This window comes from Sorex araneus, chromosome 4 (assembly GCF_027595985.1).
Source record: "Sorex araneus isolate mSorAra2 chromosome 4, mSorAra2.pri, whole genome shotgun sequence".
In the NCBI taxonomy this organism is placed as follows: Eukaryota; Metazoa; Chordata; class Mammalia; order Eulipotyphla; family Soricidae; genus Sorex; species Sorex araneus.
This window is the reverse complement of record NC_073305.1, coordinates 197,866,239-197,883,187: the sequence shown is the minus strand read 5'-3', so window position 1 is coordinate 197,883,187 and position 16,949 is coordinate 197,866,239. Positions and strand designations below refer to the sequence as shown.

General features: G+C 62.6%; 2 protein-coding genes across 2 annotated transcripts; both read left to right on the top strand.

Moving 5' to 3' along the window:
- The first annotated feature begins 4,268 nt into the window (after nucleotides 1-4,268).
- TRIM50 (tripartite motif containing 50) lies at nucleotides 4,269-9,220 on the top strand. Its single transcript, XM_004620874.2, has 6 exons — nucleotides 4,269-4,667; nucleotides 6,041-6,136; nucleotides 6,813-7,043; nucleotides 7,127-7,149; nucleotides 7,904-8,028; nucleotides 8,616-9,220. The coding sequence occupies exons 1-6, from the start codon at nucleotides 4,269-4,271 to the stop codon at nucleotides 9,218-9,220; spliced, it is 1,479 nt and encodes a 492-aa protein (XP_004620931.1).
- Nucleotides 9,221-13,127: 3,907 nt separating this feature from the next.
- Nucleotides 13,128-16,910, top strand: NSUN5 (NOP2/Sun RNA methyltransferase 5). The gene is made up of 10 exons (XM_055135087.1): nucleotides 13,128-13,281; nucleotides 13,367-13,489; nucleotides 13,603-13,777; nucleotides 13,871-13,979; nucleotides 15,026-15,164; nucleotides 15,251-15,366; nucleotides 15,648-15,826; nucleotides 16,276-16,486; nucleotides 16,566-16,706; nucleotides 16,774-16,910. Exons 1-10 carry the CDS (start codon nucleotides 13,189-13,191, stop codon nucleotides 16,889-16,891), a joined length of 1,404 nt encoding a protein of 467 aa, XP_054991062.1. The 5' UTR covers nucleotides 13,128-13,188; the 3' UTR covers nucleotides 16,892-16,910.
- Nucleotides 16,911-16,949: the final 39 nt, after the last annotated feature.

The window sequence follows — 16,949 nt, the reverse complement described above, 5'->3', positions numbered from 1 at the left end:
TTCCTCTCTCAACACGGTGGTTCGCTGCCTGTGCCGCCCTGACCATTGCGTGAAATCATCTGGCATTTGCTCTGACCGTCTCCAACCTCGGGTTCCAATCAGGTGACCCTGTGCTCTGATCATGTGACCCACACTCTAGTCACGCGATTCCAGCGCTGCCAGAGTCCAGTTCAGTGATGCGGATGTGTTGCAGAGTGAAGAGGGAGCCCAGGGGACACACTTGTTAGCCGAATTGAAGATTCTTTGTTAACCTGCAGAGGGGCAGCCGAGCCTTCGAGCCAGCGTATCACCCGGCTCAAGTCAGGCGAGGTGTTAAACGTCCCTCATCACATTCTGCGTGGCTGCATCACTCAGCTTTCTCTTCAGCGCAAGGAAGCAAAACATTTTTAGTACAGAAGCCAAGACGTTTGTGGCTAGCCCGGAATGGTTAAACAGTGCTCTAGGGGCAGCTGAAAGAGCAATGTGCCCTTTTACCTAAAGGCGGGTTACTCCTGGAGCACCCTTGGTCTTAGCGTGACTTTCCCCTCGGGTGGCTTGGCCCTTGATTCCAGGCGGGCAGCTCACTTCATTCAGGCAACCTGCAGGACGGATGATGTAAAAGAAAGCAGTGCTGGGGGGCTGGAGCGATAGCACAGCGGGTAGGGCGTTTGCCTTGCACGCGGCCAACCCGGGTTCAAATCCCAGCATCCCATATGGTCCCCTGAGCATGGCCAGGGGTGATTCCTGAGTGCAGAGCCAGGAGTAACCCCTGTGCATCTCCAGGTGTGACCCAAAAAGCAAAAAAAAAAAAAAAAAAAAGAAAGCAGTGCTGGAAAGGGATCCTCTCTGCGCTCTGTGGCTTAGTATTGGAAGAACACAGTGCGTGGGCCGGAGAGGCGGTATGTGGGCTAAGGCTTGCATGTGGCACACGAGGCTCAATCCCTGGCTCCTGAGCTCCAGAGTAGCCCTGAGCACTGCGAGGAGGAGGAGCAGAAGGAGGAGAGGAAAAGAGCAGGGACTGGGAAAGTCTCAGGCCACACAGGTCTGAGGTCTCGTGTTCCGTCCTGGGTGCTGCTACCCCCACCACACACATGCGCTGAGCGTAAGTCTGACAGCTCTGCTATGAGACCTAGGCCTTCACACGGTCACCTCCGCATGCGAACACCCCAGCTACAGGGCGTGATCCCTACGAGCCCTGCAACTCCATAAAACATACACACACACACACAAACTCCTGTGCAAGCAGCAGAGCCAGAAATGCAAACACTGCTAAGCCGGGTACAGGCACCTGGAAGGGAAAAATGCAGCTCCGGGCCCGGGAGATGGCACAGAGGGTAGCCTGGGGCTCGGAGGGTCTCCCTGGGCCTGCACAGACCACAGGCACTGCTGGGAGTGAGCCAGTGCATGGATTCAGGAGTCACCGCTGAGCACTGCTGGGTGTGCACCCCCAAAACTCCAATTCCTAGCAAGCACCCCAATCGGCCGTGAGGACCTGCCCCCGCCACCGCCATGGCAACTGCAGAGGGGTGGGAGGGAGCAGCCTTGCCAGATGGGTCCCACTTGCCCCTGGGGTGGAGACCTGCTGGCGAACATGGGTGCTCAGGTCTTTGGGGACCATGAGGTGCCGAGGAACGCCCCCCCCCCCCATGCTGTCCTTAGCTGGTACTTTCCCATCAAGCCTCTCTGTGACCACAATATTGACTCTGTCCCCTAATGCCATTGAGCTTCAAAGCCTCTGAAACGCCTGACTCGCAGAGTTCCTTGTCCAGGGCGGTCAGAGAGAGGACGGGGCTGTCCCGCCTGGATTTCCCAACCAGCCACACTGACCTCTCGGGACAGGCGTCAGGGAGGGGTTTGATCACTGGCCCCGCATCTGGTCCTCTGAGCACCAGCAGGAGTGCTCCCTGGCCACTGCTCGGTGTGGCCCCAAAATCAGGAAGAGGAGGAGGAAGAGGATGAAGAGCTGAGCACGGCGGGATAGTCCAGTGGGTAGGGCTGACTGGCTCCGACCGCAGCACTCTGTCCCCTGAGTGCCGTCAGGAGTAAGCCCTGAGCACAGCCCATGTGCCCCAACCCCAACAAAGAAAAGGCAGCACGTGTCGGGGCACCGGGTTTGATCCCCAGCATGCAGGATTCCCTGAGGACTGAACTGGGTGTAAACCCCCAAGAAGAGTGAGGGGACACAGTGAGGGTCAGAGAATGGTCACTCACCCCTCTGTTGAAAAGTGGCATTGCACAAATCTCCCCCACAGGGACACCCTCAAACTGCGCAAAGCCACTCTTCCTGGGGGTCTCCAGCGAGGGAGCCCCCACCCCCCCTCCTGGCCAGGGCGGGTACCTGCATATTGCTGTTATCAGATACGCAGGTCCCATGATTGGCCCCGTTTGCACCTGATTCCGGGTGACCTTGAGGCTGCGGGGGTGTTGCTGGTTAAGGGGCGGAGGAACGTCGTGGGGCCCAGTAGGGTTCAGTTGCCGGCTGCCTCCCCCAGATCTCCGAGCTGCTGGTCCCTCCTGGGGAGAAGAGGCCCCGCAGATCAGGTGGGTAACACTGGCTTAGCACCCCCTTGGGGGGAAGCTGCAATGGGGGATCCCCGCACCCACCCCGGCACTCTGCTGCCCCACCACATAGACCAATTGAGGGGACCACCCTCCCCGACACCCCAGTTCCCTACCTGGCATTGTTTCCCAGATAGGATTCTGCCCGAAAACTATCTGGGAGTGTCCACGATGAAGGCTGACGGCCGGTGTCTGGGAGGGCTGTGGGTGGGACTCCGGGCTCCCTTCTAACTGCCCCTTGCGTGGCCGGTGGCCATGCCAAGCTAACGGAGAGGGCCGAGGGCCTTTGGCATGGCTTTCCCACCCAGCTCTGGGGCTGGAACTACCAGCAGCACCAAAATCAACCTGCTGGGGGTCCCCGCAGCACTTGCCTACAAACCAGGGGGAAAAACAGAGGAACATAAGACTAAGGCTGGGGCCAGAGCTTTAGTACAGCAGGGAGGGCACTTGCCTTGCACACAGCCGACCTGGGTTTGATCTGCGGCATCCCATATGGCCCCCCAGAACACCACCAGGAGTAATTTCTGAGCACAGAGTCAGGAGTAACCCCTGAGCATTGCCAGGTGTGCCGCTCCCCTCCCGCCCCCCAGAAAAAGGATTAAGACCCAGTGGCTACTGAGAAGGCTGGAGGAGCGTCTGACCTGCCCTGGGCCTCCCGCTGGAGTCCCGGCACTGGTGGGCTCCTGAGCACTGCGGGGAGCAGCTGGTGCCCAGACCCAGATGGTCAGGAGGGCCCATTAAAAAGACAACCAGATGCAGGGGCTGGAGGTACCGCAGTGAAGGGGGTGCTTGCCTTGGATGCACCTGACCAGGGTTTGGTTCCCAGACTCCCATGCGGGTCCCTGAGCACCGCCAGGAGTGATTCTTTAGTGCAGAGCCAGGAGGAAGCAGATCTGGTTTGACCCCCCCCCACAAAAATAAAACAAACCCCAAAGCATTGTAGAATAATCTCTCTCCAGGCGACCATTCCCTGTGCCCCAGCCCCCACCCCGTTCTTATTTTTGTTTCCTTTGAGTTTTTGGTTTGGGGCCGAGTGCTTGGCGGGTGAGGGCAGGGGGCTCATGAGTTCTGGGGTTTAAATCTGGGACTCCTGCATGCAAAGCCTGTGCTTCCGTGCAAGTCCTTTGTTCTAAAGATGCGGGAAGTGGGGCCAGAGCAATCGTATAGCAGGCAGGGCACTTGCCTTGCACGAGGCCACCCCATACGGCCCCTTGAGCCCTCCAGCAGTGATTCCTGAGTGCAGAGCCAGGAGCTAGCCTGAAAAACTGCCAGAGCACCAAAACACGGAACAAAACCAAGTGGAGGGGGCCAGGGTGATAGTATGGCGGGTAGGGTGTTTGCCTTGCACGCAGTCGATCCAGCTCCTAACTGCCGGGACGATTCCTGAGTGCAGAGCTGGGAGAAACCCCTGAGCATCGCTAGGTGTGACCCAAAAAGGCTAAAAAAAAAAGAGAGAGAGAGAAAAAAAATGGAGAAGGTCAGGGTGATAGGTGGCATTGCCTTTCACGTGTCCCCCTGGGGTTCAATCCCCCACACCCCATATGGTCCCCCAAGCCCACCTGGAGTGATTTCTGAGCACAGAGCTGGGACTGAGCCCTGAGCACCTCGGGCATGGAACCAAAAGTAAACATAAATACAGACGAGGAGGCAGGAGCGGGGCCCGGGGGGTGGCTGGCCCCGGCGCGTGTCCTTCAGCGCTGAATTCCCGCAGCTGCGGGTCGCGGCGGCCCATGGCCTGGCAGGTGAGCGTGTGCGAGCTGGAGGCGCGGCTGCAGTGCCCCATCTGCCTGGAGGTCTTCACCGAGCCCCTGATGCTGCAGTGCGGCCACTCCTACTGCACCGCCTGCCTGCTGTCCCTGTCCTGCCACGCCGGCCCCGAGCTGCGCTGCCCCGTGTGCCGGGAGCTGGTGGACAGCGACAGCTGCCCGCCCAACATCTCCCTGGCGCGGGTGATCGAGACCCTGCGGCGGCCCCGCGACCCCGAGCCCAAGGTGTGCCCGCACCACTGGAACCCGCTCAGCCTCTTCTGCGAGAAGGACCAGGAGCTCATCTGCGGCCTCTGCGGCCTGCTGGGCCCCCACCAGCAGCACCGCGTCACGCCCGTGTCCACCGCGTACAGCCGCATGAAGGTCAGCTCCCGTCGCTGCTGGGGGCGGGAAGGCGTGCCCGCCCCTCCCCCCCACACCCCCCACCCCGGGCCGGGCGCAGATCTTGGGAGCGGTTGCCCGACCTTCGTAGTGGGGAGCAGCTGCTCCAGTCCCCCGGGCTGGGGGGGTCCCCATCCTCCCCGTGGGGGGCCATGCGAGTATTGCCGGGTGGGTGCTTCTCTCCCCCAGCCCCCCTGCGTCTCCAGCTCTCCTGATTGGCCCTTGCGAATCGGGGGGCGGAGACTGCTTGGTTGTGAATGTGGCCATGACTGGGCCCAGGTAGGGCCCAGGGTTTGAAACCGGGGCCTGAGTTAAGGCTGCAGCCGCACCCCCAGTCCCTAGGGACGCTGTTTATCCGTGTCACCGAGGTCCCAGTCCCAGTCAAGATGCCTGATTTGGGACTGGAGCGATAGGACAGCAGGGAGGGCGCTTGCCTAGGTGCAGCCCACCCGGGTTCAACCCCGGGCATGCCTTGGGGTGCCCTGAGCACACCAGGAGTGATCCCTGAGCACCACTGGGTGTGCCCCTCCCCTCCCAACCCCCACCCCCAAAAGTGTGGGTTTTTTTTGTCTCAGATCCAGCAACTCATCCCTTATTTTGGGGGGAGAGAAAGAGGGCAGGAAGAAGCGAGAGGGGGGCGGGCAGGTGCTGGGTGCGAGGACCCCGGGCGGGAGCGGCACCATGCAGCAGGCGGGGCTGGGGCCGGGCCACGTGGGACGAAGCCTGCATCACTTCGCAGAGGCCACTGGAGAGGGACCCAGCCCTTCTCCACGTCCTTCCGAGGCTGCAGGGGCCTCAGATCTGGACTGGGGAGGGGAGGGGCAACCCCCAGGCTGCTGCTGTCGCTGCTGCTAGCTGGGCTGCCCCGCTTGCGGGCACGAACCCTCAGAGCTTTGGTCAGAGGGTGCAGTGGACACGGGGTCATGGTAGACACATAGGCAGTGGACATGGTGGCTGGGGGCACCCGTCAGGCTGGGTCAGATTTGGGGCCAGGGCAGCTGAGGGGAGTGGGGACCCGGCTGCTTGCCGTGACCTGGCCCCAGACTGCCCTGCCCGCCAGTCTTTCCCGGGACTCCAGTGGGTGCTTGCTGGGCTCAGTGCTCGGACAGCCTTCCATGCAGGGTGGGGGCCCCGGGGGTGTGGCTGGAGTTCCGCCCTGCACCTGAGACTCCCTGCAGGAGCCTGTCCCCACCCCCGACACAGCCTCGAGCATGGCCCCCTTCCTCGCCCCATGCATGGAACCCTCTTGGACGCTCTGGTCTCTGCCCTCTGCGGGGAGGGCCCGGGAGAGTCTGAGCTGGCTGGGGGGGCACCCGGGGCCCTCCCGGGCCATCTCACAGCCTCGCTGCCTCCAGGAGGAGCTGGCCGCACTCCTCTCACACCTGAAGCAGGAGCAGAAGGAGGTGGACGAGCTCATTGCCAGGCTGGTGAACAACAGGACGCGGATCGTGGTGAGTGCCCAGCGTCAGCCAGCCCCTGGCCTGTCCCTCTCGGGCCCACCTTCTGCAGGCGGGGGGAAGAGACAGGGCAGCAGGAAGGCCACTTGCCTTGCACGCAGCAGACCAGGGTTCCATTCCCATGCCTGGAAATCTACCAGGAGCACAGAGCCAAGAGCACTGCAGGGTGTGGCTACAAAACAAAACAACAAAAGAAATCAGAAACCAAATCCCTCCGGGGGATCGCAAGTCCGAGCCAGGTCTGTCCGTAAGAGCGCGGGGCGTCCTCCATGCCCTTGGGCCGAGATAACGGGACGCCTGGTTCCCGGGTAAACACCCACAGTGTGGGCACACCTCACGCGCCGTCTTCTGTCCCTGACCTTGACATGCTTGGGGCCCTGGAGCCGAGTGGAGGGAGTCGGGGCGCGGAGCAGGCCCTGCGGGGCCCCTGGCCCGAGCTTCCCACCCTGTGACAGAGCCAGACTCAGGGTTACTCGGGGCGCGGGTGGGGCTCCCCCCAGCCTGCTCTGCTCGGCCCCTGGTGGGTTTCTGTGTGGCATCGGGCAAACGTGTGCGTGCCCCTGCCCCTCCGGCCTCTGGCGATGGGTGGACACCCTGACCGGCGGCCGTGCAGTCAGGAGGGCCCCGCGCCGGGGGCTCGGGTGCGACCCCCCCGCCCCCACTCTTGCAGAACGAGTCGGATGTGTTCGGCTGGGTCATCCGGCGTGAGTTCCAGGAGCTGCACCACCTGGTGGACGAGGAGAAGGCGCGCTGCCTGGACAGCGTGGAGGGCCACACTCGCGGCCTGCTGGCCTCGCTGGACGTGCAGCTGGAGCAGGCTCGGGGGGCGCAGGAGCGGCTGGGCCAGGCCGAGCGGGTGCTGGAGCAGTTCAGTAACGAGAGCCACCATGAGTTCATCCGGGTGAGACAGGCGGGCCGGGGGGACCCCTGGGCCCAGCCCCAGGCCCCTTCCCAGGCCTAACCTGACTCTCTCTTGCCTTGCAGAAGTATCACTCCCTGACGTCCAGGTAACAGGCCGGGAGGGGGCTCTGGTGGTCTCCAAGCAGCCCACACCAGCGGGTGCTGCTGGGGTGGGGGTGTCGGGCCTGGCAGGAGGCTCCACCCTGTCCCTGCGGCCACCTAGAGCAGAAGTGAGCGAGGACGCGGGCCTGGGGTGGGTGGCAGAGAGACTGCACAGTTGGCACAGGCCAGTGACAGGGCCACACACCAGAACGTTCCGTGAGTTCCCACAGCCCCACGGCCGCAGATGGGAGGACGGGGAGATGGGTGGCGGGGGATAAAGGGGCTGAGCCAGGTGGCAGGCCCAAGGGGTGGCTGGACCTGTGTCCCCGTCCCAGACACCCAAGTGGTTCCAGAACATTCCCCAACCTTGCCGGGGGGGGGGATTTTGCTTTCTCCTGTCTCCTTCCCCCCGGGGATGGTCTGGCAAGCAGCACCCCTTGAGATGAGGAGTGGGGAGCAGGGCTTGCCTCGGAGACATGCGGGCTCAGAGTTCCCCACATGGCACCACATCCCCCCTCACTGCTGGGTGCGGCCCCGGGGAAACGCCCCAGAGAAGACCAGGAGCCTAAGTGGCTGGCCAGGTCCCGACAGAGCACGCAGTCCCCAGAGCCTGGAGGGCAGTTTTGGAGTACGTCCAGGGGCAAGGGGAGGTCGGGACCCCCCTGAGTCGGCAGGTCTGGGCCATATCCCCCTGAGTCCCTAGTCGGGGGGTGGGGGGCAGGGTCCCCACAGCCCCCTCACGTGGGACTGTCACCCCAGCGCAGAGCTCCTGCAGGCGCGGCCCCTGGAAGGCACCTTCAGCCCAGTATCCTTCCGGCCCGGCCTCCACCAGGCCGACATCAAGCTGACGGTGTGGAAACGCCTCTTCCGCAAGGTGCTGCCAGGTGAGCCGCCGCACAGGGAGAGGGGCCCTGGGGGGCCACGGGGAGTGGGGGGGGGGTTCCAGCGCGGCTCCCTTTCCCAGCCCGGGGCAGGGCAGGAATCTGCTGGGTTTCAGACCCCACCTGGCTACACTCCCCCTGGCTTGCTCCTGCCAGACTGGGGGGCCATCTGGGCCGCCCGGCACTTGGACTCGGGTTCGCCAAGCACCTGAGCCTGCGCCCTGGCTCAGCCCCTGGTGCGGGCAGGGAGGGGAGCTCACACTTCTGGGGTGCCAGCAGCCTGGCAGCGAGCGAGCTCAGCAGGTTGGCTCATCCCTGCAGGGATCCTGGACAGCAGAGGGCATCTGCCTTTGGCGGGGGTCCCCAAACCCTGCAGAGCCAGGCTTGACGCCCAGGCTGGAGTCCCCAACTCCCAGCCGAGCCCTCTGCGGGGTGGGAGGTGCTATGGGGGGGGTCACCAGCAAACACCCTCCAGGGAGCTGTGCCGGGCTCGCCCCTCACAGGCAGATCTGGGAGGAGGCAGATGGGGCCCCGGGCCCCCCCGTGGGCCAGGACTGCAGACTCCCCTGCCGCCCCAACCTTCCCCACAGCCCCGGAGTCTCTCAAGCTGGACCCTGCGACCGCCCACCCCCTGCTGGAGCTGTCCAAGGGGAACACGGTGGTGCAGTGCGGGCTGCTGGCGCAGCGCGGGGCCGGCCCGCCCGAGCGCTTCGACTACAGCACGTGTGTCCTGGCCAGCCGGGGCTTCTCGTGCGGACGCCACTACTGGGAAGTGGTGGTGGGCAGCAAGAGCCACTGGCGCCTGGGGGTCATCAAGGGCACGGCCAGCCGCAAGGGCAAGCTGTGCAAGTCCCCGGAGCAGGGCGTGTGGCTGCTGGGCCTGAAGGAGGGCCGGGGCTACGAGGCCTTCGGCTGCCCGCGGGTGCCACTGCCCGTCGCCGGCCACCCGCACCGCATCGGCATCTACCTGCACTACGAGCGCGGGGAACTCACCTTCTTCGACGCCGACCGGCCTGATGACCTGCGGCCGCTCTACACCTTCCAAGCTGACTTCCAGGGCAAGCTCTACCCCATCCTGGACACCTGCTGGCACGAGCGGGGCAGCAACTCCCTGCCCCTGGTGCTGCCCCCGCCCAGCGGGCCCGGTCGCCTGGCCCCCCCACAGCCCACCAAGGAGGTGGCCGCTGGCCAGTAAGACCCAGGGCGCCTGGCCGCTGACCCCCAGGAGCAGACGCCTGGTCTCCCCTGCACGGGAAGGTTGTGAAGACACTTCAGGAGACTGGGGAAAGGGCCTTTGTGTCCGCATCAGGGTCAGGCTCCACTGTCTGTGCGACCCTAACACGGAGGCGGAGTGTCCTCTCCCCCTCACTGCGAGTAGGAAGGACAGTAAACTCGACACTGTTTCTCTCTCCCAACGGCTGCGTGCCTGGCCGGGTGTGACTGTATGTAGGACAGTCTTGTGCTCAGGTCTTTGAAAAGCTCGAGCAGGGGCTGAAGCAACTATACGGCAGGAGGGCTGTGGCCTTGCAGGTGACTGTTGGGTCCCCGGCATCCCATACAGTTCCCTGAGCACCACCAGGAGTGCTCCCCTGAGTGCAGAGCCAGAAGTCAGCCCTGAGCACCACTGCACGTGGCCCCAAGAAAATAAAGAAATTCACGAGAAAGCCATTCCTGGCAGCCCAGGGTTGGAGCAAAGGTATTCCCTGCAGGAAGCTGCGGCTCAGTCCCGGCACCTCCAGTCTCTCCTGAACATCGCTGGAGAGGGCTTCCAGACACAGAGCTGGGAGTAACCCCCCAGCACCGCTGTGCGACCTCAAAACTCCACCCTTCCCCATGCACAGCGGCCCGGCTTGGCTGGGGGAAGGGACAGGTGGATCCGGTCTGGTCCGTGGATAGATCCCATCAGCCGCCTGGCCACTGCTCCGCCCCAGAGAACCCTGCTAGGTGGACCCGTTCCCAACAAGGAAACGCAGCTGCTGCGAAGCAGAGCCAGTGGTGTCCAGAGGGAGGAGGAGCAGGCCTGTGGCTGAGCTGTGGACACACTCAGCATCTCCTCCGTGCTCCTACTCTGCAGCTGGTGGTGCTCCCCCCAACCTAGGGGGCCACAACAGAGCACTTTCTCCCTCCCTCCATTCCTCCCTCCCTCCCCCACCTCTCTCTCACATACACACACATACACACACACACACACACACACACACAACATACGCATGCACGTGCATGGCCAAAAGGGCAAGCTAAGTACATGGGAAATGAGACAAATCTCAAATCTACAGAGCACCGGACTGGAGCGATAGCACAGCGGGTAGGGGGTTTGCCTTGTACGCAGCTGACCCAGGTTCGATTCCTCTGTCCCTCTCAGAGAGCCTGGCAAGCTACCAAGAGTATCCTGCCTGCACGGCAGAGCCTGGAAAGCTCCCCGTGGTGTATTCGATATGCCAAAAACAGTAACAACAAGTCTCACGATGGAGATGCTACTGGTGCCCGCTCAAGCAAATCAATGAAGAGTGGGATGACAGTGAGACAGTGATACAGAGCACCAAAGAATTTCCACAGCGACACCACCTTTGAGGAGGGGCTGCACACAGGCCTCTAGAGAGGGCACCAGGGCTGAGGAGCCACTCGATAATGAAAATATTTGATGGGGGCCCGGCGGGGGTGTGTGATCTGTAAATCAGAGCCTGCTTTGAGGCCCAAGCCCCTTCTGGTCCCCTCAGCACTGCTGCTGGGAGTAAATCCTGGCCCTGAGGCCGGGAAAGCCCCCCAGAACTGCCAAGTGAGACACCCCCCAGCAAGTGAGCAAGGCCAACACCAGCAGTGCCCTTGGGTTGAAGTAATAGGTCCTTCCCACGGTGTGGACAGAAGGGCAGGTTCCCTGCCATCTTTCTTGTCTCCCTATGAGAGAAACACGGGGTGGGGGAGTCATTGCGGAGAGGAGTGTGGAGGCACAGACCGGAAGGCCCACCCAGGGACTCACAGACCTGGTCACTGCGGTGCCCCCCTAGGTGGTGCTGTTGGCTCAAATGCAGGGAGGAAGAGGCTGGCCGGGGAGGCGGGGACCAGGGAAGACAGAATCAAGCCCAGTGGCCATAGGGAAGATGCTGAGAGCAGCAAAACGGTGGGGGCAGGGGTGGGTGGGGGGCAGGGAGGGGAGGTGTGTGTGTGGGGGGACTTCTCCACAAGCACCAAATAGGCTGAACTTTGTATTGTGGACCACGACCATCTGTGCTCAGGGATCACTCCTGAGTGCTCAGGGGGACCACAGCGTTGCCAGGGGTGGACTCTCAGTCGGACGCAGTGGGTGCTCCCTGCTGCGCCATCTCTCCTGCTCCGGGGTGAGGCGACTAACCGTAGACTCGAGTCAACCACCTCGCCAAACGCTTGATGTGCTGAAGGCGCAGGGACCCACGGTCACTGCAGGAAAAGCACAAAGGCGACTCCGCGTGTCCTAAATGGATTTAAGTGACAGACACGAAGTCCCAGGGATTTCCTTTTTTTGCGGGGCGTTCAGATCATTACCTGTATGTCCTCAGGTGATGTCGGTGGGCCCCATGAGTGACTTATGTGAAGCGGGAAGGAGAAAGATGGTCACTTTCTCCCCATCAGCTTCTGCCACCTGGGACCCAGGGTTACTGGGTTCTTATCTCACCTCACAGAAAGGAATTTTAGGAGCAGACAAGCAGTGAAATAAACAGATTTTATTTGGAAGGTTTTTGGGACTGGAGCTACGATAGCACAGCAGGTAGGGCGTTTGCCTTGCACACAGCCAACCTGGGTTCGATTCCTCCATCCCTCTCAGAGAACCGGGCAAGCTACCGAGGCAGAGCCTGGCAAATTACTTGTGGCGTATTCGATATACCAAAAACAGTAATAATAAGTCTCACAATGGAGACGTTACTGGTGCCTGCTCGAGCAAATCGATGAACAGCAATGACAGTGCTACAGTGCTTGGAAGGTTTTTGAAGGTGTGGAGGGGGAGAGAGAGAGAGAAATGCGCTCAAGAGAGAGCCCCCTACACACATCCTAGCATTAGACACGAAAGCATGAAAGTACACATCCCAAGAGGGGAGATGCGGGTGACACATGTGCTCAGGCGCCACGTGCGCTCGGCCATGTGGGCGCAAAAGCACGTGGGCTGGGGCAGCATATGTACGCCCTTCCTTTGTTCAAGGTGGCTTTTACAGGGTTCCTCCAACCTGCCCCCATGTGGGGCTTCTTCCTAGGTAAAAGTCCGTTGCTAAGGAGGTTACCGGGGAGGTTGGGAGTGGTAATGGTCTTCTTTGGGCTGAATCACTCAAGTTAGCCAGATTGAGGGAGAGGTCCAAGGGAATTTGAGGAATTTCCTTCATGGGGAGGGGTCCAATCTCCCCAGGGTCCGCTGCTCAAGGTCTTACCCATATCCACAAAGTGGATCAGCCTTGAAATTTTCCTCCCAGAAGTTCTGCTGACCGGTTTGCTTTGCTCAGGGCCTTTCCCTGCCCACCTGCTTCCATCACAGGTGCGACCCCTGTACCATGCTGGTGCCGGGGATGGAACCAGGCAAGTAACTTAACCCTCCTACTACAGAGTGCGGGATTTTTCCTCAGTGTTGTTGGTTTTGAGGGCACGCCGGGCGATGCTGGGGGCTTCCTTCTGGCTCTGTGCTCAGGTCAGGGGTCACTCTTGGGGTGACAGGGAGCGAATCTGGTGGCGGAGTGCAAGACGCGTGCTCTAGCCCCCGTCCCGCTTCTCCAGCTCGTTAACGTTAGAAAACCTAAAACACATCCTGGAGCACACCATGCTGTCCAAACGGCTCTAAACACGCTAAAGGACCACTAGAATCTGGGGGAGGGGCGACTCGCTCGAGAAACCAGCTGCGAAGCTGCCGGAGCCAGAGTGGCACGTCGTTGGCCCCAAGTGAGCGGAAACCAGCAAGCATCGAGGCCTGCACGTAGGAGCGAGGCGCCCGTCCCGGGAACGCGGGCGCCCGAGGCCCATCAGCGGCGCAACCTCGCGGCGAGAGGGGCCCAGACGCGGGGCTGGGGGCCCCGGACTTCTCACGTGCCCGCGCGGCCGCCGCGCTTCCGCGTCCGGAGCGCCGCGCCCTTTGACCCGGAAGGGGCGGTACCGGCGCGCGGAAGCGGAAGCGGCGTGGAGCGCCCGGCGGCGACCGTCGGGAGCGGCATGGCGCTGTACGCGGCGGCGGCGGCCGTGCTGGCGGGCGTGGAGAGCCGTCAGGGCTCCATCAAGGGGCTGGTGTACGCCAGCCGCTTCCAGGTGGCGGGGGCGCGTGGGGGGCGGGCGGGGAGGGGGCGCGGGGGGCCCGCGGCCTGACCCCGTCCCTCCGCCCCGCGCCCCGCAGAACGTGAAGCAGCTGTACGCGCTGGTGTGCGAGGCGCAGCGCTACGCCTCGGTGCTGGACGCCGTGATCGAGCGCGCCGGCCTCCTCCGCGCCGAGAAGAAGCTGCGGCCGCACCTGGCGCAGGTGAGGGGTCCCCCCTGCCGGCGGCGGGGCGGGGGGGCGGGGCCGCCCCGTGCGCGGGGATCCGGCACCGACCGTCTCCCGCCTTCGCCCCCCCCCCCCCCCCCCGTGCCCAGGTGCTTGTGTACGAGTTGCTGCTGGGAAGAGGCTTTCGAGGGGGCGGGGGCAGATGGAAGCCGGTGCTGGACCGCCACCGGGCGCGGCTGAAGGCCGAGCTGGCCCGCCTCAAGGTGCAGCGAGGTGTGAGTCGGAACGAGGACCTGCTGGACGCGGGCACCAGGCCCGGCGCAGGTGAGCCGGGAGCCGCTCGCGGGGGCGGGCGGGAGGGCAGAGGATGGGGCCTGCGCCCGCCCCCCAGCTCACGGCCCCCGGCCGGCCTCTTAGCCTCTCAGGTGCCCCGGTTCGTGCGCGTGAACACGCTCAAGACCTGCTGTGATGATGCAGTGGATTATTTCAAGAGACAAGGTTTCACCTACCAGGGTCGGGCTTCCGGGTGAGTGGGGAGCCCTTCTGGCCGCTCAGGCTGCGCCCGGACCTGGGCTGACCTGAGGCACTGGGATGAGAGGTGGGTGGTTTGGTCTTGCGGGTTTTCCAACCTTTTCACTTTCTCCCCACCATTCCTTAATAAAAACCAATTATTTTGGCGGGGGGAGGGGACGTGTGCACCTGTTGCTTACTCCTGGCTCTGTACCCAGGGATCAAGCCCTGGTCATTGCTGCAAAGCCCAGCACCCTACCACTGTGCTACCCTTCAGTGCTGGTCCTGTGCCGGGGTCGCCCTTCTAGTTCCAGTTCTGACAGCAGCAGTTTATGTTGCCCGCTACGCTGCACACAGGTTTTTTCTCTCGACAATTTACTCCTTGTCTTTTTGGTATGGTCATCCCAGTAGGTGTGCAGTGGGGGCTCTCCCAAGCATGCTCAGGAGACCCAGGGGCCAGTCTTGGCCAACAGGACCAGGTCAACGTGGTGGCTGCGGTGGTGCTGGAGGGAGGACTTGGACAGTCTGGGCAGTGCTCAGGACCTTCCAGGGCTATTTCTGTGCTCAGGGTTCAGTCCTGGCTGGCTCAGGACCATTCGGGGTGCCCAAGATTGAATCCAGGTCTGCCACGTGCAAGGCAAGCGCCCTCCCCTCATCCTGTTGTCCTGGCCTGAGTCTTTGTCTTTACCGAGTCTGACGTCTCCCTTTCTGGATGCTGAGGCCGAGTTCCGGTGCAAGACTGAAGAATGTTTTCAGGCCTGATCTAGAGGTTCTGGTTTTTCCTGGTGCTCTGTGAGTTCTGGGCTTGACTGTCTTGCCCGTTGTTGTTGTTGAGTGCCTGACAAGGGTCGCCCCTCCTTCTGTACGTGCTGAGGAGGAAACAGTGCAGCAGCCAGGCCTGGGCACAAGTGGCACTGGGGAGTGAACCCTGCTTGCAGGGCAGGCGCTCTTAGCCGCCGCTGTCTTCAGAGGAACAGTTGAAGGGAGGTGCCATGAAACACGTCCCTGTCCTGGTGTGTTGCCACGGCTAAGTTTGGAGAACGTCCAGTGGTTTTCCCGCAGCCTCGAGGACCTGCAGGCGCTCAGAGGGAAGCGTTTTCTTCTGGACCCTTTGCTGTCGGAGCTGCTTGTGTTTCCTGCCCAGACCGATCTGCACGATCACCCGCTGTACCAAGCCGGGCACCTCATCCTGCAAGACAAGGTAGGGACAGTGGCCTAGAAGGCGGATGGTAGCGGGGGTGGGGAGGAGGCTGGGCTGGTGTTGTTCACCTGTCCACACCCCGCCAGGCCAGCTGTCTCCCTGCCATGCTGCTGGCCCCGCCTCCTGGTTCCCAGGTCATCGATGCATGCGCAGCCCCAGGGAATAAGACCAGTCACTTGGCTGCACTCATGAAGAACCAGGGGTGAGTCTTGGTTAGAGGAAGCGGGGGATCTGATGCAACGACAGCCCTCACGTATGCGTTAGTGCTAGGCTGGAGGGAGGCGCAGTCTGCCCTCTGGATGGGGGCAGTTCATTGGGTAGCCCCAAGCGAGGCTTCTCAGCGGGCTGAGGTGTGAGGTGTGACTTTGTCTGAGGGGCAGGGTGTTTGGCCAGTTGCTGCCAGGCCATGTGGCATTGTTGTGCCCTGACCTGACATTGCAGGTCACAGGGCCCTCTGATCACCTCGCCTGCCCTCTTCCTTAGGAAAATCTTCGCCTTTGACCTGGATGCCAAGAGGCTGGCGTCTATGGCCACCCTGCTGGCCCGGGCCGGCGTCTCCTGCTGCGAGCTTGCGGAGAAGGACTTCCTGTCAGTGCCGCCGTCAGACCAGCGTTACCAGCAGGTCCAGTACATCTTGCTGGACCCTTCTTGCAGTGGTTCTGGTGAGAAGGCGGGAAGCATGCTCGCAGGACCCCATGATCTGAGGCCGAGTTTCTGAACTGTTTGACTGCAGGTGCCTTCCAGCTTCCGTTCCTTCCTGCAGCCTACCTGTGCTGTCCCGCCAACTGGCACGATTCTTACCTGTAGCCCCCAGTTGAGAAATGATGATCTAGGCTATTCTTTTTTTTTTTTTTCTTTTTGGGTCACACCTGGCTCTGCACTCAGGAGTTACTCCTGGCGGTGCTCAGGGGACCATATGGGATGCTGGGGATTGGGGATGCTGGGGATTGAACCCGGGTCGGCCGCGTGCAAGGCAAATGCCCTACCTGCTGTGCTATCGCTCCAGCCCCAATCTAGGCTATTCTTAAGGGAGTTGGGGCCGAGAGTATTGTAGTCCTGTCCTTTAGTCCTGGACCGGGTTCCCATCCTGACGGGCAGTTCCGTGCTGCAGGGATGCTGAGCCGACAGCTGGAGGAGCCCGGGGCAGATGGGCCGAGCAGGGAGCGCTTGCAGGCCCTGGCGGGGTTCCAGCAGCGCGCTCTGGGCCACGCGCTCTCCTTCCCCTCCCTGCGGCGCCTCGTCTACTCCACGTGCTCCCTCTGCCGGGAGGAGAATGAAGACGTGGTCCAGGATGCCTTGCAGCGGAGCGCTGGGGCCTTCAGGTGCTGGGGTGTCCCCAGGTGTCTGGGTGGGTGGTGGGGGGCTGCCCCTCCTACAACGGCCACTACCCTTCCCCTCCAGGCTGGCTCCCGCCCTGCCCTCCTGGCCACACCGAGGCCTCAGCACTTTTCCGGGCGCCGAGCACTGCCTTCGGGCCTCCCCCGACAGCACTCTCACTGGGGGCTTCTTCGTTGCCGTCTTCGAGCGCGTGGAGGAGCCCAGGTGAGTGGGTGGGGCCTGCCGGGGAGGGGCTGGAACACGGGGCGCAGCTGACTCCGCTTTCTTGTAGCCCAGACTCCCCTGCAGAGGTGCCTCCCAAGAGCGCTGAGCCGGGCCCAGCCCCCAAGAGAAGGAAGAAGCGTCGGAGAGCTGCGGCTGCCCCCGGGGCCCCGCCCGCAGGCCCCTGACGCGCCACCAGCACCAGCGGCTCGCTGGGCTCTGGGTCTGTTCCCGGCCACGACAATA

What these genes read in the sequence shown, in the direction of transcription:
- NSUN5 (XM_055135087.1), top strand. Translation starts at nt 13,189, where the DNA reads ATGGCGCTGTACGCGGCGGCGGCGGCCGTGCTGGCGGGCGTGGAGAGC. An exon ending in TGCGGCCGCACCTGGCGCAG is followed by an intron (nt 13,490 to 13,602) that starts GTGAGGGGTCCC and finishes CCCCGTGCCCAG; the next exon opens with GTGCTTGTGTACGAGTTGCT. An exon ending in ACCTCATCCTGCAAGACAAG is followed by an intron (nt 15,165 to 15,250) that starts GTAGGGACAGTG and finishes ACACCCCGCCAG; the next exon opens with GCCAGCTGTCTCCCTGCCAT.
- TRIM50 (XM_004620874.2), top strand. Translation starts at nt 4,269, where the DNA reads ATGGCCTGGCAGGTGAGCGTGTGCGAGCTGGAGGCGCGGCTGCAGTGC. An exon ending in ACAACAGGACGCGGATCGTG is followed by an intron (nt 6,137 to 6,812) that starts GTGAGTGCCCAG and finishes CCACTCTTGCAG; the next exon opens with AACGAGTCGGATGTGTTCGG. An exon ending in CTTCCGCAAGGTGCTGCCAG is followed by an intron (nt 8,029 to 8,615) that starts GTGAGCCGCCGC and finishes CCTTCCCCACAG; the next exon opens with CCCCGGAGTCTCTCAAGCTG.